At 54.9% G+C, this 25,821-nt stretch overlaps 2 protein-coding genes across 2 annotated transcripts in view; one reads left to right on the top strand and one right to left on the bottom strand.

Annotated features, from left to right (window-relative positions):
• The first annotated feature begins 3,296 nt into the window (after positions 1-3,296).
• SNORC (secondary ossification center associated regulator of chondrocyte maturation) lies at positions 3,297-15,333 on the top strand. Its single transcript, XM_040638937.1, has 4 exons — positions 3,297-6,507; positions 6,839-6,970; positions 13,008-13,190; positions 13,271-15,333. Exons 1-4 carry the CDS (start codon positions 6,435-6,437, stop codon positions 13,378-13,380), a joined length of 498 nt encoding a protein of 165 aa, XP_040494871.1. The 5' UTR covers positions 3,297-6,434; the 3' UTR covers positions 13,381-15,333.
• Positions 15,334-15,335: 2 nt separating this feature from the next.
• The window catches only part of NGEF (neuronal guanine nucleotide exchange factor), a 36,911-nt gene continuing 26,425 nt past the window's right edge, over positions 15,336-25,821 (bottom strand). The window contains exons 5-13 of the mRNA XM_040638927.1: positions 25,467-25,619; positions 24,120-24,249; positions 21,883-21,957; positions 20,062-20,151; positions 18,873-19,036; positions 18,449-18,604; positions 17,684-17,763; positions 16,857-16,961; positions 15,336-16,304 (exon numbers count right to left, since the gene is read on the bottom strand). Coding sequence (XP_040494861.1) covers positions 16,114-16,304; positions 16,857-16,961; positions 17,684-17,763; positions 18,449-18,604; positions 18,873-19,036; positions 20,062-20,151; positions 21,883-21,957; positions 24,120-24,249; positions 25,467-25,619 — 1,144 coding nt within the window. The 3' untranslated portion in view covers positions 15,336-16,113. The remainder of the gene's footprint in view (positions 16,305-16,856; positions 16,962-17,683; positions 17,764-18,448; positions 18,605-18,872; positions 19,037-20,061; positions 20,152-21,882; positions 21,958-24,119; positions 24,250-25,466; positions 25,620-25,821) is intronic.

Genomic DNA, 25,821 nt, shown 5'->3' with positions numbered 1-25,821 from the left:
GTGTGTGTGTGTGTGTGTGTGTGTGTGTGTGTGTGTGTATGTATGTATGAATATGAGGATGGAAAAATAGAAAAATTGGTTTATATCTACGTATATAAAGGAAGCAAGGAGAGGAGCCCCTCGCTGGCTCAGTTGGTGGAGCGTGCAACTCTTGATCTTGGGGTTGTGAGTTTGAACTCCACGTTGGGTGTAGAGATTACTTAAAATCTTAAAAAAGTAAATCCTCTTGAGAAGAGGATAATACCCCTAAAATAAGCGTGAATAAAATATACATAGCTGCTACAGTTCTGTAGCAGTTTCTGTACCAGGTCAAAAGGCTGTGGGTGATATTTGTACAACTTCTTTCTTACTACCCATTCCATGTTCTTTTGCCCCCCACCAGCCCCTCAGGTGGTGGGGTGACCAGAACCTTCATTCCTGAGGGGTCTGTGTCCTTAATAGTCCTGAGGTTATTGTAACTTTTGTCTTTAATTAGCTTTTCCCCCCCAAGTTTAGGGTTTTTTTTTTAATGAAAAATTTCAAGCATACATAGAAGTAGACTAGTGTCTTAGAAGTGTCTGGGAAGTCTCATGATCTAAGTACCAGCAGATTCTGTGTCTGGTGAGGGCCCTCTTCCTGGTTTGCAGACAGGCATCTTCTTGCTATGTCTTTGGGTGGCAGAGAGATCTCATGTCTGTTCTTTTTAATCCACCTTTTGATTTTATTTATAAAGAAGAATTTATTTTTTAAGATTTTTATTTTAATTCCTGTATAGTTAACATACAGTGTTATATTAGTTTCAGGTGTACAATATAGTGATTCAGCAAGTCTGTATATTACTCAGTGTTCAGAATAAGTGTACTTTTTTTTTTTTAAGATTATTTATTTATTTATTTATTCAACAGAGATAGAGACAGCCAGCGAGAGAGGGAACACAAGCAGGGGGAGTGGGAGAGGAAGAAGCAGGCTCATAGCGGAGGAGCCTGATGTGGGGCTCGATCCCATAACTCTGGGATCACGCCCTGAGCCGAAGGCAGACGCTTAACCGCTGTGCCACTCAGGCGCCCCCAGAATAAGTGTACTCTTAATCCGCTTCACCTATTTCACCCATCCCCCACACCTACCTCCCCTCTGGTAACCATCAGTTTGTTCTCTCTAGTTAAGAGTCTGTTTCTTAGTTTGTCTCTCTTTTTCTCTCTCTTTTTCCTTTTTCTCATTTGTTTTTTTTTTTCTTAAATTCTACATATGGTATCATGGTGTGAAATCATGGTATTTGTCTCTCTCTGACTTCACTTAGCATTATACTCTGTCCCCATCCACATTGTTGGAAATGGCAAGATTTCATTTTTTATGGCTGAATAATATTCCATTGTATGTATTTTTACCACATCTTTATCCATTCATGTATGATCGACACTTGGGCTGCTTTCATAATTTGGCTGTTGTAAATAATGCTGCTGTAAAGAGATGTGCATGTGTACCTTTGAATTAGTGCTTTTATATTCTTTGGGTAAATACCCGGTAGTGCAATTACTGGATCACAGGGTAGTTCTAGTTTCAATTTTTGGAGGACCCTCCATACTGTTCTCCCCAGTGGCTGCACCAGTTTGCATCCCCACCAACAGTGCAAGAGGGTTCTTTTTTCTTTGCATCCTCACCAACACCTTTTGTTTCTTGTGTTGTCAATTCTAGCCTTTCTGGTGAGGTGCATGGTAACAGATAAGGATGCCTTTTTTTTTTTTTTTTTAAGTTAGGCAAGCTCTACACCCAACACGAGGCTCGAACTCATAATCCCAAGATCAAGAGATATGCATGCTCTTCTGACTGAGCCAGCCAGGCACCCTGATAAGGATGCCTTTTCAAAAAAAGAACAGACTACATGCAATTATCACACTAACAGTGTTGATAATTAATATCTAAACCCAGTCCGTGTGATTTTCTCAGATTGTCTGAAAGGTGTCTTTTTACAAAAGTTCGAATCAAAGTCAAAATGAACTCATGAATTGCATTTGGTGCAATCTAGTTCCTCCTCAAAAACAAAGTTGAAAAAACTGGATCATTTATCCATGGAACATCCTGTCTGTCGGATTCAGCAAGGAGCATCTCTACAGTGTCAGTTTGTTCATCTCTCTCACATTTTCTGTAAATGAGGAGTCAGATCTAGAGGCTTGACTGCATTCGGGTTCTCCCTTGCCCTCTGGGAATACTGAACTGCTGGCATGGTGTGCATCCTGTTGTATCCCTCAGGCGTGTCAGCAGGTGGTATCGTCCGGCTGTCCCATTTTGACTCACCCATTATAACCATTCTGTTGACCATTCATGTAGCACTTTTAACATTCCTCAGTGGTCATTGTCTAGGTCCTATTATTCCATTGTCATTGAAAAATAGTGACTTTTGGGGGGAAGAGGGGACCTTATTTTGAATAATTTCAAGACTTAGAACTTGCAAGAACAGTAGAACTCCACCATGACTTTCACTCCCATCTGCTAACATCTTACCACATCTGCTTTATCAGTTTTTCTGGATAATCAGGTTTTCTCAGTAATGACTCTCTGTAATTATTTTTTTATGAACCATTTAGAAGCAAGCTGCAGACGTTATATCATTTACCCCTAAACATTTCGGGGCCTGTTTCCTTGAAACTAGGACATTTTCTTACATAACCACAGTGTAATTATTAAAATTAGGAAATAAATTATATAATACTAATTAATATCCAGGTTTCATTCATATTTCACCAGTTGTTCTGCTAATATCTTTTATAAGGAGAAAACAGGTGCAGGATGCTATCCATGATCACTTTTTATATTTAGTTGTCATGTTCTTGAGTCTCCTCTGATGTGGAACAGTTCCTCCGTCTTTGTCTTTCATATCTTGACACTTAAGGGTCCAGGACAGTTGTTTTGTAGAATGCCCTCAATTTGGGGTTGTCTAGTGTTTTCTCAGGATTTGGTTGAGATTATGCGATTGGGTGGGAATAATACAGAAGTGATATTATGTCCTCGATGTATCATGTCATGATGATGTTTGTTTGAACCATTACTGGTGATGTTAATTTTAATTGCTTGATTAAGGTGGTGTCTGCCAAGTTTCTCCACTATAATTCTTTTTTTTTTTTTCTTTACAGGAGTTACTTTGAGACTTTTAAGTATCCAATTCCTCATCAAACTTTTTTTTAAAGATTTTATTTATTTATTTGTTTATTTATTTATTTATTTGAGAGAGAGAGAGAATGAGTAGGGAGTAGGAGCAGAGGGAGAGGGAGAGGTTAGAAGCAGTCTCCCGACTAAGCAGGAAGCCCAACGTGGGGCTTGATCCCAGGACCACGTGATCATGACCTAAGCTGAAGACAGATGCTGAACCGACTGAGCCACCCAGGTGCCCCTCCTCATCAGACTTTTATCTACTAGTTTTAGCAGCCATTGATTCTTGCTTGAACAATTAATACTTGCCAGACTTCCCTTTTGGGGGAATCTCAAGGCCTCACTCACTCCTTTCCAATTAGTGCCATAGGTTTCACCTAAGAGAATTGGCGCAGCTGTGAATTCAAGAGTGTAGTTCTGCAGCTCACACAGATTTGGGGCCTGGTTTGCAGCCAGTTATGCCCTGTATGCACAAGAAATACGATATTTTTTTAAAGACTGCCACAGAAGGGCTCTACTTTTCTGATCATGACTTTCAAATTTAAAGCCTGAATTTGTTGTTTTCTGTGAGCACCCAAATGCAGTAAAAAGTAGCCAGTTCATGTGACTATCCTGTTGATCGTCATCACGACTGTAAACATCAAGTGCATTATCTACTTGGTCTTTCAAGCCTTGTCTTCAATAGGCATTTCCTGCAAAAACAACCAATAGTCTTAATCTATGGTATGCCATACGTTACCAGATCAGATTTTCCACTGGCAATGAGATCTTCCCTGCAATTCAGGCTCAAACATGGTGGTGAACCAAACTCAGAAACACATCTTTGAGGGCCTGTTACTTAGGACCATTCCTGGTGCAAAGCTCTGTATTGGTCAGCGTCTGACTTGGAAACAGAGTTCACTCTAGGTATTTAAGACAGAAGAGATATAATGCAGGGGTATATTTTGGGGTGTCTAAAGGCCCGAAGGAGCTAAAAAGGGAAAGGGAGGTTGCTCATAAATTGACAACTGCACCTAGGCAACTGACATCAGCCAGGGCTAGAGAAAGATTCCTCAGAGGCCATAACACTGTTGACTAAGTCTCCTGGCAAGGACCCAGAACCTGCACTTCCAACTTGATGTGGCTGCCCCCGAAGCCACCACTACCTGACCCTGAGTCCCTGATGTTCTTACAGCCGTCAGGAAGGGTCACTTCTCCCCTCCCGCCTTGCATCTCACTAGAGTGCCTCCCATTGGCAGATGCTAACAGGCAGTCAGCTAGGAAGGAAGTTTCAAGTGCCGTGTGGGGATCTGACTATGTTGCTACATTACATTGCAGAGCACAGAAGTTGAGGATGGGAGAGTGGGAGCAAAAAACACAAATGAACAAACAAGTGAGAAGATGCTCCATGTTAACTGTATCCCAGAAATCCCAACTGATTGAATCCAAATATTGAGTTCCTGTTACATGCTGGGCACGGTGGTGCTAGGTTTTAGAAATGCATTGGCAAGTAAAACAGCCCCTGCCATCCTGGGATTTACAATCACAGGGTGGGGATAGACAACCTATGAACACTTCATCTAACAGCACCAATACCTGTATCTGACAAGGGATGTTTATCTTGGACACACACACCAAACACAAATAAATGCAAAAAGACCACTCTAATAAGTGGGCAAAGAAAATTGAGCAGACCATTCACAAAAGAGGATATGCCTTTGGTCACTAAATATGAAAATGTGCTCAACTGTGTTAGTCGTGGAAATGCAACCTCAATGAGACACCTTTACATACCTATCAGGAGGACTAGAAAACAAAAGACTAGCAGTGTCTGGTGTGGGTGAGGATGTGGAGCAACTGGAACGCTCACACTGCTCATAAGAGTATAAACTGGAATGAATACTTGGGAAGACTGCTCGGCAGCATCTGCAGAAGCTAACGCTCTGCCTCCCCTCTGACCTCGCCATTCTGGAATCATTAGATTTTTAACCAAGAGAAGCTAGTGGATATGTTCACCAACAGACCTGTTCAAGAATATTCACAGGAACCGGATTCATAGAAGTTCTAGAAATAACCCAAATAGACACAGATAAATGACAAAATGGGTAAAAGAATGGTTAAGTTGTGACATAGTCATATAAATTGAATACTCTTAAGCAATAAAAACCAATGAGCTGCTACACACAGCAATGTGGATGAATCTCATAGAATGTTGAACAACAACAAAAAGAGCCAGAAACAAGAGTTCATATCGTATGATTCCATTTATTTGAAGTTCAGGAGTAGACCAAACTCCTCCGTGGTAACAGAAGACAGAATCATGCTTTGGAGGTACTGACGGGGTGGGGGGGCGGGGGGCAGAAAGGATCTTGCTGGTGTGCTGGAAATGTTCCATATTGATTTGGGTGGTGTTTGTCCTGGTGTATACATGCATAAAAGTTCCTCAAGCTGTAAACATAAGATTTGTGCTTTTCACAGTATATATGTTATTCCTCAGAAAATTCACCCCAAAAAAAAAAAAAGTGAAAGAAATGAGAGCTTTATGTAAACATTAGTGCTAAGAAGAAATTAAGTGATGTGATGGGTAAATGGGAGGCTGACTGATCAGAGCTGAGACCTGAATGGTGATATGGAGATAGCCACGTAATGAGCTAAGGGACTGCTTTCTGGGAGATGGGACAGCAAGTGCAAAGGCCCTGCGACACGACCACGTTTGGCGTGTTAGAGGAACCTAGTCAAGACCGCTCAACTGGAGCCCTGTGAGCAGGGCCAAGGCAAGCCTTTAAGATGGTTTTTCTAAGAACAGGGGGAAAGCACAAAGTGTGTGAGGTAAGGGGAGCTGGCAGTACTTTCTGAGAGATGAGACAAGAGTAAGGGAGAGAAGCTTTTGATGACTTTTAATTACGTGGCTAGGACATCTAGAAAGTCTGGGGCTAGGGTTCCACTGACTGAGCAGGATTGGGGAGGCACTGGAGTCAAAGTTGGTTTGGACACATTCAATTGGACGTATTTTTAGATACTCATGGAGCTGTTGGGGAGGCCATGAGTGGTAGGGTTGAAGTTCTGCACCAGACCCAGGCTGGACATGGATGCCAGGAGTACACAGGTGGTGTTTCAAGTCTCAGGCACCTGGGAGAACAGAGAACAAGAAGAAGAAACAGGGCATTTAATGACATGGGGTTTGCACTGAAACTGCTTTAAAAGTGCTTCTGTTATTATCAAGGTCTGTTGAGTGTTGTCTCCCCACCAGGCGTCAAGAGCCCAAAAGTGAGCAGACTCTGTGCAGTGCTGACTGGGCTTCAGTCTCTCGAACCAGGGCCATAGGCACTAAAATGCAAATCCCTGGGCCTACCCATGACCCGCTGAAACAGTGCTGGAAGCATCTGTATTTTCCAAGTTCCCTGGGTGAGTCTTTTTGCACATTGAAGTTTGAGAATCTTATTTCCAGTGCCAGAGGAGTGTGTGTGTGTGTGTGTGTGTGTGTGAGAGAGAGAGAGAGAGAGAGAGAGGGAGGGGGGGAGGGAAAGAGAGCGATTTCCTCTTTCTTTCCCTCTCTGAGGGTGGGGCTACTTTGGAGTTCAGGAAAGCAGTCCGTTCTGTAAACTCTGCTGTGTGTGTGTGTGAGCGCACGCGCGTGCTTATGTGTGGGGGGCGGGCACGGTGTCCCAGGAGGACAGAGTTTGCATTGATGAAAACCCTTCCCAGCCTTTGATACCTCTTTCCCGCCGCTCTGAAGTTAACCAGCTCAGTCCTCGGTGCATCCAGCTCTCGAGCCACGCTCCCTCACAGGCCAGGATGGCATTCTGTCTAGCCCTGCGCATGGCCCTGCTGCTCCTCTCCGGGGTCCTGGCCCCTGCAGTGCTCACAGGTAAGGGTGCTCCCTTGACTCTGCTGCCACCAGCCGCCCAGGGCCAAGAAGCACCTTGGGCCAGATTCTCCATTGCCCACTGCACAGAAGCCCTTCACAGGAGACAGGGCAGCTGTTTGGGGTGATTCTGTGGAGGGCTTCTTTGAGATTGGCTGCCAGGAGCCGAGTTGATATCCTGGAAATTGCCAGCCATGGGGACAATGGCCCTCGAAGCAGGGAGGAGATGTAGGGAGAAGGGCCAGGGATGTTAGCTGCCTGGGGGACATGGGGATTATGCCAGCCTGCTAAAATCTGAAGGCTTCCAGATCTGAGAGTCAGGAGGAGGCACCAGGCACAGGGCAAGCAGCTGAGGGACCAGAGGCCCTGGGCTCCTAGGCAGAAAACCCCAGAACCCTGCTGTTTCACTTTTCAACCCTTCTCTGCTGCCTTTCTGAAACGTCCTTCCAGAGTGAGGACCCAGGTATTATTCCCAACCTGGGAAAAATTCCAGAAAGAGCACAGGGCCTGAAACTCCTTGGCAAAACCGTGATGAGGACACTGGACTTAGGCTCAGTACTGAGGTCGAAATGGCTGGGTCTGGGGTCCAGTGAGAAGGAAGGTTCCCAGTAAATTCAGGGTGGCAGGCTGCCTGGACCTCAGCCCCAGTCCTGGGCATGGCTCTAGGGCCCTCTGCTGGGAGGCACTGGCTCAGGCCAGCTTCAAAGCCTGAGAGAGGAAAAGCACAGACAGGTCCTGGATGGTCTTTCTCCTGGGAAAAAAGCAGTCTCTGTTGGCCGTGAGGTGGCCAAAGGAGAGATACTTCAGGGCCCCTGTGTGTGTGTGTTGGGGGGGGAGGTGGGGGGTCCTGGGCCTGGAGAAAGGTGTGGGTGGAGAGACCCTGGAGACCTTCTCTGCAGCATGGGCTTTGGGGGAATGTCTGTGGATCCGTAGGGGTGGCAGCTGGATGCCAGCCACCGGAGCATGGCCCTGGGGAGAGTTGCTGGGGGTGTGAGGCCTGCTGGGACAGCCACACACTCAGGCACACACACCAGGAAGAAATGGGTGATGGTGAGTTGCCTGTGGGCGTGCAGGTCCCTCTAGATGCCCTAGGAAGAAGCCTGGCTTTGCTTCTGGCTCTGTCTCCCAACTGTTTCTCAGCTTCTCTGTACCTCTCCTCATCCGTATTGTGGCAATAACCAAGTCGTAGCTCTGCCTCCCTTGTGGGGGACTGTAGGCCTACCAAATTCAGACACGAGCTTTCAGGGTGGGCCAGGCATCCTGGAGTGCTCAGCAAATGTTGGGGGGAACGTGAATAAATGTCCCAGCCCCTCCTCTGGGTGCAGGGTGGTCTTGGGGCAGAATCACCTCCTCGTATAGGCTGGGAAAGTGCCCAGCCTCCCTTTATGTGGGAGATGTGCCAGCTGGGCAAGACGGGGGGCTGGCGTGATGCCCCAGGAATTGGGGAAAGTGACCTGAGTGTTGGGTGGCATCTTCTGTGGACTAGATCTTGGGACTGTGGTACTTACAGATCCCCCACACCACACCCCACTCCACCCCTGCCTGGTGGTCAAAGTGGGTAGAGGTGAAGGTGCTGGCGCCTGCCTGCCCAGGTTCTGGGGCCGCCTGGGGAGCTCCTGTCCAGTTTCTTGTTCCCTGAGTAGCCAGCTCTTCCAGCCCAGGATGCTGGCCAGAGGCCCTGGATCAGACTGCATATACAGCCTGGGTGGGTGGGCTTTGTCCGCTGCCACAGGAATGTTTGGGGACGTGTTTGGCGTCTCTAGGACCTCACCTGGTTTCACCTCCCTCCACGTGTTCTACCAAGAACAGGCAGGCCAGCTCCACCCCGGAGTCGCTGGGGTTTTGGCTGGCTGTCGTTCTTCCTGCCGTTCTGGGAGGGAGGTTGTTTGGGAGGCTCTCAGCTACCCCACTCTGGGCTGGAAGCTCTGAGCAGGTGTGTACAAGGCCTAGCAGGCCCTCTGCCCTTTGCTCGGTGGGCTGGGGTCCTGTAGCAGGCAGGCAGGGAAGGAGTGGCCCCGTGGCTGAGGTCCAGGCCCGGCCTGCTGCCCTCCCTGTCGGTTGCCTGTGGCTGCAGCTACTGGGGTAGGGGGAGCAGGCCCGGTTGAGCAGGCGTGAGGCCAGGGCAGGGATAAAAAGGCCCTTCATGGCTGGCACAAAGACTGTCTGTGAGCACGGGTGCCTGGCCTCGGGGCCCTGCGGTCAGAGCGAGTGTTAAACAAACCTATTTACCGAAAGGCTGGGCGGCTGGAGGCGGTGGGGCTGGGGGAGAGCCCCCCATGCTGTGGGCAGTGTCACGAGGCCCCCCACTTCTCCTGGTTTCCTTGGTCAGAGTCGCAGGACATTGCTAACTCTGGTCCTTAGAGTTTAGGTCTATCACAGGTCCCCCTTGGTCCTACCCACCTCTCTGTCCTCACCTAACATCCTCCTTGGGGCTCACAGCTCACCTTCCATGCCCGTGGGCTCTGTCCTCCATGACTTTGCTTGTGCTGGTCCCTCTGCCTGGCTTTCTTTCCCTCATCTTCACTCCTCTTCAGACGGGCCCTCCTGCTAGCCAACTCCCTGACAACTGCTTCTGTTTAGGGCTCCCCAGGATAGATTTTGAGGGGAAGGTGGGTTTATTGCCTTTAAACTTTGTTTTCCCCTTTTATTACAGCAAATTGAGAAAATACAGAGACATGTAGATGAGGATAAGAAAATGCTTTGGCCTCTTCCTGGCACCTGTACCTCCTTTGCTGGAAGGCTGGTGGCTGAGTCCAGGCTGCAGTTCGGGCTGCATAAGCTGCCGGGAGCCAGCAGGCCTTTGGGCCCGGGCTGCTTGGGTGCAGATGAGCCACTGGGGGTCTCCCGTGATGGTCAGCTGTGGCACATGCAGAGTACCCAGATCCGGCCGCCCTGTGTCTGGCCGGAGAGGTCCTGGGGCTGAGGCCGCAGCTCATGACGGCAACGACAGCACACTTACTACTTGTTGTAAGCCGAGAGAGACATGGTCCAACTCCCATTTCACAGGTTGGGAAGTGAAGTTGGGGAGGGGGGAGTGAAGTCAGTCTGCTGGGGTCCCAGGGTGACAGTGTGACAGAGCCAGGCTTTGGACCCAGCCCTTTTTATTTGGAAGCCCACGGGTTCAGCCCCTCAAGCTTTAGAGGCTGGTTCAGTGCTGGAGGAGGGGTTGGAGGTGGGTGCACACAGCAGGGATGAGGTGGCCTGAGCCAGTGTGTCTGGCAGGGAAGATCCAGGCTTCTGTGGGGAGCAGCAGAGTAAGGCTGGGTCATTGGGGGGTAGGAGGGGAGAAGACCTGGGTGTGCCCCCCCAGCTGCCCTGCTCAGAGGGTGGCCCACTCTCCCCCAGAGATGGCTCCTGGGCTCTGGCAAAGGGCAGAGGTAGATGCTTACCTGGAGCTAGCAGGCTCATTCCCCAAATGCTGCCCCAATGCTGGGCCTGATACCCAGTAGCCCTGTGGTGGCCTCCCTGCCATGGGTGTATGGGGAGCGAGTAGGGGCCAGGGGTTTGTCCATTTCCTGGGAAGACAGGCAGTCTGTGAACCTTAGACCTCAGGGCCTAGGAGTGGATATACTCAGGCTTTTTCTCTGGCCCAGCCCCTGGGAGCCTGAGGCAAGCATGTCTGGGTCCTGGCACTTACCACAGCAGCTACGAGGCTTGCAGACCCCTGCCTTCCCAGGCAGTGACAACAGAGGCCTGCCCCCTCACGGGATGGTCTTCACAGTTGGTGGGGGGCCAGTGTGGCTCCCAGACACCAGCATTTTGGTTCAGCCTCAGGCCCTGCGAGCGGGAAGCTTCCCCCACACTGTGTGCCAGGGACCTTTCGCCCCGGGAGGCCTCCTTGCCATGGCTGTCGGCCTGGCTATGCCAGCTTGGGTAACCCTTGGGGAATAGGACAGTGGTCCCTGCCTGCAAGCTGAGCCTCAGAACTGATCCAGCCCAGGCCTGGGAGAGGCTGCAGGGGCAGGGCCTGGGGAGTCCTACAGTTTGATTGGGAAGAGATTTTAAGTTTACATCGAAGTTGCAAAAATAATCCAGGAAACTCCAGCAGACTCTTAGATCACCTTTCGTGTCTCTATCTACCCACTTGACCTATCTGAATGTTGACCACTTGAGAGTAAGTTGTAGACATCATGCCTTTTGGCCCTTAAATGCTTCTAAGAGCAAGGATATTTACATAAGCAGTCAGCTATCCAAATGAGGACATGGACTTCAATATAGTGCTGTTACCTAAGCTACGCAGTCATACTTCCCCAGTAAACCCTGTAGTGCGCCCCCCATCCAGGAATACATGCTGCGTTCAACCTCTTCGGTCTCTGATCTGGAACGGTTCCTCAGCCTTTCTTTGTCTTTCTTGACCTGGATGTTTTTGAAAGCACAGTTATTTTAAGACTGACCCTGAATTTGGGTTTGGCTGATGTTTCCTCGTGATTGGCCCCAGGTGGGCACTATTAGCAGGAAAGACCCAGAAATCCCTTTGTGTCTTCCCAGAACAGCCCCTCTCTGGAAGCCGGTGAGTCCGAAAGCAGCTTGGCTCTGGCTTGTCTGTGCCAGAGGGTGCTCTTAGGGGTGAAGCCTGTGGAGGCAAAGGTGCCTCAGGGCCCTGCAGGCAGGCTGGCTGGGGCTGCAGGAACGACACAACTCCCCTGGTGGTTTCTGGGGGCGTGCATCCTGCTACTTCATCGTCTGGGGGATTCAGAGTCCCAGCAACGCTCCTCCCAGTGGCCCCCCCCTAAGCCTTGGTTTTCTCAGCTCTGAGGCAGGGATACAACAGTTCCTAGCCACCAAGCAGCTGGAGTCAGGAGATGCTGTGTCGTGATGCCTGCTAAGCCCATTCTAGGGACTGCATGGGGGCCGAGCATCCCTGGATCACAACTGAGATTAGGCACTAGGGAGCCCTGACCCTGCTACAGCTGATGGTCAGGGCTGGGCTGGGGAGGCTGGCCTCCTGGTCTTGAACTTTAACGAGGTGGCTGGGGCCTCCTGTCTGCGAAGGGTGGATGGGTCCGGGGTTGGGGTAGTGCTGTGAGGCTCCTCAGACCTGGATCCTTGGTGGAGAGGGGAGTGAAATTGGCATGGGCTGGCATGGTGGAGGTGGAGATATGGGGTGGGGTTATCACACAGGCCTCTCAGTCTCAGCCTATCCCGTTCCCTGAGGCCCCTGGGTACGCCAAACCTTGTTAACTCCCAACCCATGAGCAGAGAAAGGCCTCTGCATAAAATGCTGCACAGAGACTGATATGCTGATTGAGCCCCAGCTTGCATGGGGGCCGGGGGGGGGTCATCATCCCTTTCTTGGGGCTTCCCTTACACTGACCACAGACACTCCTGCCCATCCCTCTGGCCCTGTTCTGTCTGGAAGCAGCAATATGCTGGCGTCACAGTTTCTTAGGATATAGAGTCCCCTTGGGATTTAAGCCTCAGAACATGGGGTATGTGTGGGTGCTGGACCCCAAGTCCTGTGGACTGTGTGGCTCTGCCCAGGTTAGGCCAAGGGAGGGGAAGCAAAGGAGGAGTTTGCCTCTCTTCCCCACCTCCTGCAGCAGTAGCCCCCTCATGGGGCTCTGGGTAGGCAGGAACCCCGGTTCTTGAAGGGGGAGTGCCTCGCCTTCCTGGCCTCTTCTCCAGGGTGAAGGCTGACCTGCCTGCCTGGCAGGCATCTCTCACAAGTGTCAGTCATCTCACCCAGGCCTTCAGAGCCCAGCAGTTCAGAGGAAGGACCGCAGGCTGTGCTGGGAGAGGTGAAGTGCCCTGCTCCTGCCATCCTGAAGCTCTGCTGCCAGCTCAGGGTCCTCACAGCTGTTTTCTAGGAGAACCTGTTGGTCCCCCTCCCTCCTCCTCCCCCCATCAGTCTGTCTTCACTGGGCTCAGAAGCAGCCTGGCCACAATAGGGGTCCTGGAGCCCCTGTAAAACGGGAGGACTGGTGCAGTGCTGACCCCAGAGTCCCGCACACAGCGCCCCCTCCGCAGTCGGTTAACAGCGGGGGCCACGTCCCTGCTGGCCCTGCCGCCTGCGCCCCAGCGCCTGTCCTTGGCCTTGCAGCCGAGGGCCCACAGGAGCCTGTGCCCACCCTGTGGAACGAGCCCGCCGAGCTGCCGTCGGGAGAGGGCCCCGTGGAGAGCACCAGCCCCGCCCGGGAGCCCGCGGCCACCGGGCCCCCGACCCCCACCGCCGAGCCGAGCCCCGAGGACAGCACGGCGCGGGAGCGTCTGGACCAGGGAGGCGGTACGCGCGGGCGGGTCGGCCGGGCGGGGGGCGGGGGGGGGGGCAGGTCGCGGGGCTGACCGGCCCTCCGTCCTCCGCAGGCTCGCTGGGGCCCGGCGCCATCGCAGCCATCGTCATCGCCGCCCTGCTGGCCACCTGCGTGGTGCTGGCGCTGGTGGTCGTCGCGCTGAGAAAGTTTTCCGCCTCCTGAAGCGAATAAAGGGGCCGCGCCCCCACCGCGGTGCGACTCGGCTGCAACCCCGGTGGCGCCCCCGTGTCTCCAGTGTGTCCGCGCGTGCGTGTGTGGGCGAGCGGGGCGGGCGACAACTCGCAACACGTGCGCGCGGGGGCACCAGCGGGAGCCGCGAGCGTGCGCGGGGTCCCCGCACGGCTGTCCACTCCCCTGGCTTCCACCGTCCCGTCCCCGCCCCTGTCCCCGAAGTGCCCAGGGCCCGCCCCTTGCGCTCCAGCGCAGACTGACGCGCGGCCGCGAGTGCAGGAGAGGCGGGCAGAGCCGTGGGGACTCCCTCCAAACCAGAGCCTACGTTATTTGGGGCAGGGGGCGGGGCGGCCAGCCAAGCCCCATCTGCCTGTTGGGAGCGCCAGACCCGTCCCTCCAGCGCCCCCGGGATCCCCCACACCTCAGGGAGCCCTAGGAGCAACCCTACCGCAATCCCAAGCAGCCTCCCTCCAACTGCCCATTTGGCCCTGGCTCTCCTTTCTTGGTCACGTCCTTTGTTTTGCACACTTCCCGGGAAGCCTAGCTTTTATGATTGAGAGAGAGATTTAAAATAGTGGCTGAGCTGCTCAGGGCATGGCAGGGAAGAAGGCTGTCCTTTCGGAGTGGAAAAGAAGACTGGAGGCCTGGAGGAGGGACTGTCTGCACACTCCGCGATGGTTTGATACCTTGGGCCTAGGTGTGGGTGCTGGTGTAGGGAAACTGTTCCTCCTCCTCTTCTTTCACTGTTTCTAGCAACTCTTTTGGGCTCCATAGTTCCGTGAACTCCTGACCACTCCTGCTCCAGCTAAGACCAGTTTTCTCCTCCTGGATACTCCGGATGAGCACTTGCCCAAAACACAAGAGGGTTAGAAGTTTCCACTTAGGAAGGACTGTTCTAAAACTGACCAGTTCTCACGAAGCTCTTTAAATTACTTCATTCCACATAACCTCTGGTAACCAACGCCCTAGTTAGAACAGATGATCCAAATCAGCATGTTTACCAGGTTCAAAAAGATAAATTGGACAAGGGCCAGTACCAATGGTAACCCCCTCTCCTTTGTCCCAGGAAACCCCCTTCCCCCACCAAGAGCAGCATAGGGCTCAGGAATGGCCCCTGCCCCCCTGCCCCCACTGCTGGGGGACTTAAGTGTGGGTACTCCCCCAGGGGGTGTATCATAGAGGCCCCATGAGCATCAGCCCCTCACTGTTGAACCAGAGCATTGCACATGTATGCACCTTCCAGAAATTCATCCAATTCTCACAGGGTCTCACGTCTCAAGAATGCCAGGAGCCATGTTGTGGCCTGTGGGAAGATGCTACAAAGTCCCACTTGATCCAAATAATGGGCTTCTAACGAAAGGCCTGTTCTAGCATGGAGAAAAGAGGGTCCTGGCAGAAAGAGTGTGGTCCCAGGAGTGTAGGGCTGGGCAGGGTCAGATTCCAGGCCCTCTACACTCCAGGACAAGGGTTGGTGTGGGGTATCTGTTAGGGTTACCTGGGCTGGACAAGGAGCTGTAGCCTTTGGGTAACTTGCTAGCACCAAACGTGGGAAGAAGTGCCCAAGGTAGGAAGTGACTAGTCAGGAAGGAAACCCCAGCCCCATGCCCGGTGTTAGATCTCCTGTGGGATTACCATGCGGCTAATACCTGGATCGCACTGGGGTGTTCCAAACCTGTGTTCTCACTTCCACTGCAGCAGAAGGGGTGTCCCCAACTCCCTCAAAGAGCATCTTCCATTTCTGGAATCCCTCCACAAGTCGAGGCCCAGGTCTTCCACCCTGAGGTCCTAACCGTGGCTGCTTTTTCCTGTCCTGGAAGTCACCTCAGCCTCCTCCTTCAGGACATGCTACTCCACTGGCCTTGAAAGGAGTTCCTCTTTCCCTGCCCAGAACCAAACACCTCATTCCTGTGTGCAGCAGAGCAATAAAGAACAGAACTTCACCTCCATTATTTTATACATGATGCTTCTTTTAATGCAGCCAAAAATGATATTTGCTTTTCTCGGAACCAAAACCGATACAGGATGCAGTGACCAATTCATTCCTCACAACACCTGGGCTCCTGAAGGGGCCAGAAGACACAAGTTATATCCAGCTTGTCAGGGAGCCAGAGGTGGCATAGGCCCTCGGCCAAGCTCTGGTAGGCCTGCCAAGAAGCAGGGCCTGGCCGTGCAGCCAGAGGCTGGCAGAGGCTTGGGGAGGGGGAGGACAGAGGCATTTGGTCTCTCGGTCGTTTGAATCAGAGACCAAGGGCTGCTCATCAAGCTCAGGCAAGGGCGGTCCGTCTGCACGCCTGGTGAGTTCTAACGGCTTCCAGGGTAGAGAAGGACATGTGCAGGGGGTCATGACAATCCTTCCAGCCTGCCCTCGGCCAGGGACAGCCCAGGGCTGGGGCCTCTTGCACTGCCTGGGAAGGCCCCTGGAGCATGCCAGTCCACTTCCACCCCCTCTGAGACAAGAGGGAGAGGTGGTAGAATACTGTTTAAAATACACTTTCTCGTTTCTAAACGCAGCAGAGGAAAGACGTAGGCACCCTTTCTCCAGTTTGCAAGCGAGGGGCCAAGACACATGAGCACTCAGCACGCGGCAGGGAGAAGGGTGGGGGTGACTCCTGCACGAGGCGCCTGCCTTCCCCCAGAGCCCCTCCGCCGTCCGTTGGGGCTGGCCTGCCTGGCTGCTCCGGCCCGCCCGCGTCCTCCCGCCAGGCTGGTGACCTGGGCCGGGGGTCATTGCCGATTCCGGCTGCCCAGCTTCCTGCGATCCTTATTCTGGCTGCGCTGAGGGTCATCCATTTTGTGGACTCGGAAACATTCCTTGAGGTTCTGGGACCGGATCTTGGGATTCAAGATCTCCTCAGTCATGGAGCTGGGGAACCAGCCTCTCTCCTGGTCGTGCAGACGCTCGCCAAAGATCCACCCTGTGTAGGGACAGGTTGGGAGGGTCAGGCTGTGGGGGTGAGGCTGAGGGCTGAGCCTCCATCCCAGCCAGGGCTCTCATCTGTGCGGGGAGGAGAGGTGAGGGAGGTGCAGGAGCCCAGCCGGCCTTTCCAGAGGGCACCTGCTCGGCGAACCACTGCTGGCCACGCTCAGATTGGGTTTTCTCCCACAAGCTGTGGAAGCACTGCCCTGACACCCTCCTGGGGAACGTGGTCCTGGGGTGCCACGGTGTGTCCCAAATATATTGACTGGAACCCATTCCTGAGCCCTCAGCAACTGTCTGCTGCTCAGCATGAAGCCAGGAGACCGCAAGGCAGCCCCCAAAAGGGAGAGGTAACCAAGCTGACCACTTGGTGTCTGGAATACCGCCATCACCCTCTTGTTGGGCAGCCTGTCTCGGAGCCTCAGCCTCGTGATGTCTGCTTCTGCACATGGGGCTCGGACACCCCCACCTGATCCCTCAGACTGGTGCAGAGTGCGGGGGTGGGGAAGGGGTGGCGCGGGTGGGAGGTGCACCCAGCCCCGGGCCTCACCGTCTTCAGTCTTTTCCAGGATGTTCAGGATGTCGGCCAGCTCCAGCGTCAGCTCGTCCGGCTGCTGGGCCACGTACGGGTGCACGCACTGGACCTGGGGGCAGTCTGAAGGGAGGAGAGAGGGAGGCGGCACGTCCTCGTCACCGTGTCACCCGTCCTGCTCCGTACCCGGCAAAGCCTGGACACCCCCCAGGTTAGCCGGGCAGGCACGCCTGTCTGACAGAGCAGTGCGAATTCCCACAGCCACTGGAAAGGGTCTGTTTGAGGGAGAGGAGGGTTTGGCTCCAGAGAAAATATGGTTTAAACCGCCAGGGGCTCTGAAGAGAAACAATCTATGGGTAAAGGGATGAACGGGCTGGGCGGGGGGGCTTATTTTGGACTTCAGAAGGAACTTCTCAGACCTGCGATGTGGTGCCAGGAGCTGTTCTGGGAGGGCCGGGACTCAGCGCAGTCAGGGCTAGCAGCTTCTCTGGGAGGCAGGTGGGCCCGCACCCTTTTATATTTTAAAGGTTTTCAGACAGCTGGCTACCCCAAAAGAACACTGATGTTTGCCTTCTGGGCCCAAATTCCTCCTGGTTTCCTTGTGGGACCTGTTACTTAAGACCCAGTGACTTATTTCATTATTAACCAGCCACATGTTTGTGAAGCTCAGTGACACTGATTTCTCCACCCGGATTGGTCTTCGGGCCCTTCTGGCGGGGGAAGCCACGCTGGCCTCTGGAACGGCCGGCTCCTAGGCACTGCCCCATCAGGAGTGCAGAGAGCACCTGCCCCGCACCTGCCCGCCCTGCCCTGCAGGCGGCCGCTTCCTCCCTGAGGACACTTACCCAGCAGCCGGGAAGTGAAGGAAACAAACTTGGTTCTCCGGTTGGGGGCCAGTGAGGTCATCCAACGCTTCATCTCACTCCTGGAACATGGAGGAGGACACTGCCAAAACCACAGAGCAACCCCCTTTCCCTCCGGGCGTGGTGCCAGGCATCCCACAAGGCCACAGCAGGACAGCTGTGTGGGGGGGGCAGAATCCAGGGGCGAGGCATGGGGAGCCCTACAGAATCTCCCTGACATGCGTGAAAGTCAGCTGGTGAGGGAGAGCCGTCCGAGACACCCCAAACACCCCTGAAGCCTCAGGCTCTCAGATATGGAGCCAGGGAGGTTGTCGTTGTCCCCATCGGGGTGGTGGGAACTGGACTGAGATGGGGGTGTGACCTGTGAGCTCTGTCCAGTGGGGACAAATGCTGGGCACCACACGGGGCTCACAGAACCTCTCTCCACACTGACCCTGGCTGTCCCAGAGCCCGGGGGCTGCAGGGCAGGGGGCCTGACTGCTCAGAGGGGTGATACGATGGCCCTGGGACCACCCCGGGGTGTGGCGCACTGGTCAGCGTGGCCCCAAGGGTTCTACATCTCATGAGGAAAGAGAGGCCCCTTCCCCGAGGGGACACACACAGACACAAAGCCCCCAACTGATGGCAGCCCCTGGTGGCCGGTGGACCACCAGGCGTGTGCCGAGCCCCGAGCCTTGCTCCACCTGGGAAGGGGACTCGGAGGCGCCTCGGGCATCAGGGGCAGGGCTGGCGGCGCGGGGCACTCACTGAGAAGACGCTTTCAGCATGTAGGTGGCCTCCCGGTCATCCGCGTTCTCCAGCAGCCGCAGGATGAACACGTTGGCCAGCGTCTGGCCCTGGTCCTCCAGCTCCTCCACGCGGAGGAGGCCCCGTGGGGCCGAGTCAAACACTTGGTACTTGTCTCTGGGGACCCAGGGTGGCAGGGTGGGTGTGTTGGTCCCAAGGAGGCCCCTGAGTCCCAGGGAACCCCACACCCCCAGTCCTGCTGGCCCTACTGTTCTGGTCACTCCTCACCTCATTCTGGAAGCGCCCCACCTGAACACCGGTCCCCCTCACCCCCAGACTGCCACCTCCCACGGTGACCGAGGGGGTAGCCCGAGCTCCGCCTGCCCTGCCCAAAGCCCCGGGGCCGGCCAAGCCCCCTCCTCCAGGGCGGGGGCCAGCTGCTCACCCGGGGATCTGGCGGCAGATCACCAGCAGGTCGTTGAAGAGGAAGAGGTAAATTTCCCGGAAGAGTTTCTTGGTCCGCAGCGTTCGGGAGGTCTTGGGGCCCGACATCTGCTGGAGCTCACCCTGCTTCAGCAGCCAGCGGGAGTGGGAGATGATGGGCACCGACTGCGCGGGTGGGGGGATGCCGTCAGAAAGGCCGTGCCCCTCCAGGCCTCCCCTCACGACTCCCCCACCCCACCTGCGTCACTGGAGTGCTAACCTGAGGAGCAGCAGGGGGTGCGGCCCTGGGGGTGCGGTGGAAGGACGGAGTAGTCCTGGGCAAATGCAGGAAGGGCGGGGTGTGTGTGTGCGTGTGTGTGTGCGCGCGCACACACTCCCAGGTACACGTGCATGTGTGTGGCTGTGTGTGCCTATCTGTGCCTGGGTGCGCCTGTGCATTTGTCTGTTGTGCATGTGCTTGTGTCTAAGTGTGTCCACGTGGACCCGAGTCTCTACATGGGTGTGTGTGGGTGTGTGTGTGTGGGCACCTGCAGAATCAGAGGAGGAGCCAAGTTCACAGCGGAGAGGAGAGAACTGGGTGCCGTGGGACAAGCCGGCCAGGTCTGCAGGCACCCGCTGCGTGGCTCGGGGGAGGCTCCTGGCACCCAGTGGTCGAGCCAGCAGGGGGAGACATAAGGGGAGCCCAGAAGGCCATGTCTGCATCCTCAGCTGGGGCTCAGTTCCTAAACACAGCAGGACCTCAGGGACCCTCAGTGGGCATGGTGTCCTCATGTGCCCATGTCACCAGAAACCAGGCCCCAGGGGCCTTTCGGGCTCACGGATGACTGAAGCTTGACATAAAATCAGGGAGGTCGGTAACTGCTGTCAGATTTTCAGTCCCCCCTCACGACCCCCATGTGAGAATCCCTGGAATGGTCCCTGTCATATGCTTCATGTCAACGAACTGCTCAAAGTCACACAACCAAGAAATGAGAGCAGGCAGCTCCAGGGTCTTGCACCCCGTAAGCACAGGCCAATGTGATGGCATGGTCAGGGGGGCAGGCAGGGGCAGCTAGGGGTGTCAAGAGAGACGTCAATGAAGGTGCCACTGCACTGAGACACGAGGGTGGCCAATCACTGAACTCAACCAGGGACAGATGCCCCCGGCCCGCCCAGCTGGGCTGGCGACACACGGACGGGCACAGGCTCACCTTGATCTTAAACTCCATCTTCTTCTGAATGCTGATCATCTGCTCCGTGCGGCTCATTTTCCTGACGCCCTCGTTGCACGCTTTTACCACCTGGCATAAGAAGGGGGACACATGAGGCCAGGGGCAGCCAGCTGTTCCCGGCCACTTCCTCTGTCCACGCAGGCCCCAGAGCGTGGCAGACAGCGCCTGCAGCTGAGACCAGCTGGCCCGCTCCTCGTTACGGCTCTCTGCTCTGGCCGAACTCATTAAAAACTGCAATAATTTTACATGCACTAAAATGCAGAGCAGAGCCTGCTTGGAAACCACAGTCCCTTTTTGCGAAGGTTGCAGTTGTATGTGCAGGTGTGCCAGGGCGGGCACCTGCATGCCAGCAGCGAGGTGTGGGGTGACAGGCCATCTTTACCCTCTTCCTTTCACTTGTGGGCACCTGCTCAATTTTTTTTTTGTATTGAACATCAATTACTTTAATAAATTAAAAAAATCCACCATTATTTTATTTGTTTATGGATTTTATTTTTTAAGTAATCTCTACACACAAGGGGCTCGAACCCACAACCCCGAGATCAAGAATCGCATGTTCTACCGACTGTGCCAGCCGGGCGCCCCTAAAAATCCACCTTTGTTAAGAAAAAGGTGAATTACGAGAAGCACAAGCATAGCTTTCGTTAGACAGGAAGGAAAGAGAGGTGACAGCAGAGTACTTAAGAAACAGAGAGGCTGGCCCCCGGCACACAGGACTCACCCTCTGGGGCCCAGTGGGGGCGGGGATGAACCCTCCGCCTGATCAGGTGCGTGGGTCCTAGGGGAGGGCAGAGGGCCCTGAAAGATGCTGCCTGGCTCCCGGGGCACTCACCCTCCCCGACCAGCTGCCAAGTGGCCAACCGGTAAGGGACAGGAGGAGGCGCCGGCCAGGGAGACAACAGTGAGAAGCAGCCTTTGCAGCTCCAATGGCTTAGAACTGCCATCAGATGCCCGCCGAGGCCAGTCCTTTTACTGAGCTGCTACCTCTGGTACAAGAAGAGGAAAGGCCCCCCAATAGCAGGCTCTCACCCATCACAGTCACTGGCACTTTGAGACGGAGGAGAGGATCCACGGTAGCCGCGCATGCAAGGACGGACACGCGTGCTGACCCCCACCCCGGGCACACCCATAACTCTGCCGGCAACTCCCAAGAGAAACCGCTTCTCCAAGGGTGAGGAATGGACATGGCGTCTTCGCTTCTGGGCAGAAAAAGCCCAGGGCTTGGCAGGGCCAGTGAGTCCTCCCGCAGACAGGAGGGGAGCAGCCCAGACACGGGGAGAGGCATGGGGAGGAAGACACAGGGCAGGGCTGTGTCAGCGCACAAGAAGAGCCAGATCCAGCTCCCTGGGCCGTACCAGGAGGGAAGACACTAGAAGCAGGCAAGGACAAGCATGGGGCCTGTGAGAGAGACGGCCTGTGGGGGGCAGCAGAGGTCACCACGGCTGTGGCCCGGCCGACCCTGGCACAGCGACAGCAAGGCGCTCTACTCAGGCCTCACCTGATCTGTTTGGGCGACTCAGTGACTTTCCTTTTCTTTTCTTTTCTTTTTTTTTTTTGAAGTAATCTTTATGCCCAATGTGGGGCTTGAACTCGCGACCCTGAGCTCCAGAGTCACGTGCTCCCCTGACTGAACCAGCCAAGCGCCCCTCAATGACTTTTTGATTGTAAAAGCAGGTATTAAAATGAATTTGCACTTTCCAAAGATGCGGCGACAGAGGAGGAAGCAGGACCAGAAGGCGGGGGTCCGGACAAGGAACACAGTCCACTGGGGACAAGAAGGGAGGAGGAAGCACAGCTCACCATTTCCAGCTCTTTGTGGGCATCCAAGGCCGTGCACTCACGCTCAGACCTTTCTTCCACTCTCTTCAGAATGTTCTGAGCACAGGAAAATCTGCATTAATTGGATCCCGGCTGGCCTTTCCTCCCCGCCCCGCCCCCACGCAGCGGTGGCACAATGAAGAGACCAACTGGGGCGCGGAAGAACCCACAGAGGGCGCAGGACCGAGCACCCTGACCCACAGGCAGGCTTCCCCAGAGCCTTAACCATGAAGGCCTAGTTGCTGCCTGAGATCCCCAGGGGAGCTCAACGAGGACATCAAAGCAACGCTGGTGCCCCGTGCTGGCCCGGCAGGGAGGGGATGGGCACGCTCAGGCCAGCCCCGGCCCAAGGGGTGTGCAACGCTCGGGGCGGCATGGTGGGGGGCCTGCCCTGCCCTGCCCCTGGGACTGCCTTTTGTAGCCAAGTCCCAATGACCCTGAGATTTTAACTCTGGTTTTTCTGATGAAAATGCCTTTTTTCCAACAGTTCGATTTTCTTGAATTAACAAAATGAGGCTTACATGACCTTTACCTCAAACATGCTTCCTCGGAAAGCATTCCCCGATGGCTCCACGCCGCCACCCGGCCTCCCCTTGCCCCCGGGCTTCCTCAACACATTAAGGTAGGTCTTGATCTTACTTTTGTTGGTTTTCATTGTATAAAAATTAAGATTTTTATATATCCATATATGCTCTTTTCCTATCATTTCTTAAATGTTTCCCCGTCTTCTGTTTCCTTTTTTCCAAGTTAAAAAAAAAAAATCACACGTAACCCCTTCGTTGATGGTGTCCTGTGACTTGCGTGCTCCCTGAGTTCTCTGAGTTCTCGCAGAGCGCTCTCTCAGGCTGTCCTGGGGGTGGGGGGTTGCTTCCTCTGACGCCCCTCTCTGTCTCTCTCTTTGGTCTCAGGCCTCTGGGCCCTGTCCCCCCCAATCCCTCCACGCCCCCCCCCCATTGCAATCTGTCCTTACTACCGCCGCCATGGAGCTAGCTAGCTGGCCCAGGGCTTCGGCCTCCCCCCGTCCGACCTCTGAGCTCCCCTAACTGTGGCTCGCAGGTCACCCTCTCAGCTCATCGCCCTCAGAGCCACGGCCAGGGCCACACCTTCCACTCCCGCTGCCACTGGGTCCCCGCCGTATGGGAGATGATGCCCTTTCAGGAAATGTCCCCTCTTCAGGCTTCCCTCGCCCCAGCCCTCCTGGGCTTCCTCCTTCCTCGCCTCGCCTCCTTGGGCACTGTCCCCAGGGCTGGGTCTTGGGACCCCTTTCTCTCCTTCCTTGATGGTCTCACTAAATGCCACCTCGATGCCGAGAGGCCCCTCCCTGACTTCTCCCTTTAGCTCTGATCGTGGTGGAGATTCGCTTGCTCAGTCGTCTGCTCAGCAAGGTCACACTGAACCCCGACCTCTCCCAGCCTGTTTCCCCACCTCGGGAAGGGCTGCTCCATCCCTCACGCTCCAGCTCACACTCTTCCTCTCAAGTGGGCCTCTCAATTCTGATTTCCCTCCAGGGTCTCCCCTCCTTCTCCCACTCCCACTCCCCGCCTCACCCCCAGGCCAAGCTGCCTTCTGCCATGGCTTCCTGACCCCTTCTCCCCTTTGCACTCCTGCTCTCCTGCCCATCACTCTGCACAGACAGCGCTGTGTGCTCTCTCCAAAAGGAGTTAGATCAGGCGACGCCCCGTCCTGCTGAAGAATGAAGCCAGCATCTTGCCTGGTCCCTCAGGGCCCCCACTGGCCTCACCACATCTCTGCACTCACTCCTGTCAAGTGCCCTCAGCTCACCACTGGCCTTCCTGCCTGCGAGCCTCGCTGCCCCAGGGCCTTTGCATAAGCAATTATCTATCACCTGAATGGCTCCTGTCCGTCTGCCAAGTCTCAGCTCAAATGTCACTTGTCTAAGAGTCTTTCTTGACCCGCACCTGGTGGTGACCAGGCAGTGACCTCCCAGTCATGTGCCCCCACCCCCGTTTCACTGTCCTCACAGCCATGACCACTTCCTCCTTGTGCGTGCTCGCGATCCCTCTCCCGGACTGTGGCTCGCTGGGAACAGCAGCTGAGTCTCCCACTGCTCGGTACACAGTAGGAGCTTCATTAGGATTTGTGGAACAAACGGACTTCCTAGAAAACTAGCAGAAGCCTGGAACGACCGAGGGAAACGGTCTGCAGCGGGAGAGGCATACGCAAGCCCGGCCTGCACGTCGGGTGGGAGAGGCTGGTACCTGCACCAACAGCTTGAGGCGTGTGATCCTCTGGAAAGGCAGGATGAGGAAGGAGGACAGGGGCAGCCCCCGGCACTTGGGGTCCAGCTCCAGCTGCGCAATCAGCTCCCGAAAGGCGGCCTTCTCCTGGCTGGGGGACACAGACGTGAGAGTCGGGCTCTGGCTCGCAGGAGGCGTGAATCAGAAGTACGTCCACAGCCTCGGAGGAACCGGACAGCCCACGGGCACGGAACACACGTTGATTTTTCTTTTCTTTTACTGGAAAATCAACTGTTCACGCACAAGTCAAGTAACAATAGTGGCTTCACATGGCTGGCCCACGAAAACTTAGCACAATATGTTACATGTGGGAAGGTAAGAATTCCTCGTGTGGCCAAGTCTATGACTCAGACGCAGGATCTGGTGATTTACCCAGCAGGGACTGGCGGCAAGGTGAACCCACGGAGAGACAGGAACAGCAGCAGGCTGGGGACAAGGGCCGGAGGGATGTCCTGTCTGCAGGTGGCTCGGCAGTGGGAAGAGGGGGCCGCCCTGACACGGGCTCCAGGGACCTGCTGGGCGGCACGTCAGCAGGGACGCCGGCTCGCCGCCTTGCCCTCGGGCCCACCTGGCTGGAGGGGCACACCCTTGTCCCCTCGGCCCTGCAACACCGGGATCCTGTTCTCTGCTTGTCGCCTCCATGTTTGTCCTCAGAACTGGTGTCCTGATTCCCTCAAATCCTAGTTTTCAACCCCCAAGCGTAAAACACCAAACCCTGAATGCTCAAGTTTTCCAACGTCCACAGTGAGCGGCGTGGCTTGCCGGCAAGGCCCAGGGGAGTGTAACATTCAGATGTGACTTCTCAGGGAGCCCGCGGCGCTCCTGAGCGGAGCTAAGCACACGTCACCGTTAACTGTCACTGGAGCGCGGCACAGGCGTGCGAGGCAGTCAAAAGAGGCAGATTGACTGGAAAATCACCTCATCAACCGAAACCCCAGGGAAGCTGGCAAGTGGGCAGATGAGTGACAAAATCAAGGGTGTTGCTGGGACGTCACCAAGACGCCCTCCTGCCCCACCCTTGCCTCCAGCTCTAGTTCAAACCATCTTCCCGACCTCCTGGGACACGAGGGGCCCTCGCGGCCTCAAACCCTCTTTCTTAAGCGTCACAGAGCTCAGCCCAGCCGTTCTGGACACAGGTCCCGTGGGCACCATGGCTGATGGTCGTGGGGTTAACATTTCTCTAGTGACCCCGCGGCCCTGGAACATGCCAGGCTTGGAGTACGCTGGGAAAGCAGAGGCCCGAGGACCGCGGCTCGGTGTCCCGGTGGGAGGAGCCAGAGCCCGCAGCCGGGGATGGGGGGCACTCACAGCAGCTGCTTGTAGGTCCTCTCCTGGTACGTCTGGTTGCTGACGTAGGTGATGTACACGGAGAAGTGGTTGGCCGCGTAATGGTACACGATGTCACACACGTCCGAGATGACGATGTTCTCCTCCATCCGGCGCTCCAGCTCCAGCAGGAACCTGCGGGGGGGGGGGGCGCCTCGGGTTAAGGGCACCTGACAGGGACACTCAGGACACATCGCCGCCCCCGGGCCCGGCTCGTGCAAAGCCACAGACGCGGCAGGACGTGATCCCCACACTGAGGGCACATTTGGTCACATCAGGGAATTATTTGTCCAGTGTTTTTAGGTGCGTAAGAGCATTAGGGGTGTTTTTAAAAGAG

The sequence above is a fragment of the Ursus maritimus genome, unplaced genomic scaffold (genome assembly GCF_017311325.1).
Source record: "Ursus maritimus isolate PB19 unplaced genomic scaffold, ASM1731132v1 scaffold_1, whole genome shotgun sequence".
Lineage (NCBI taxonomy): Eukaryota > Metazoa > Chordata > Mammalia > Carnivora > Ursidae > Ursus > Ursus maritimus.
Note: the sequence above shows the minus strand (reverse complement) of the source record. Positions and strands in the feature narration are given on the sequence as shown.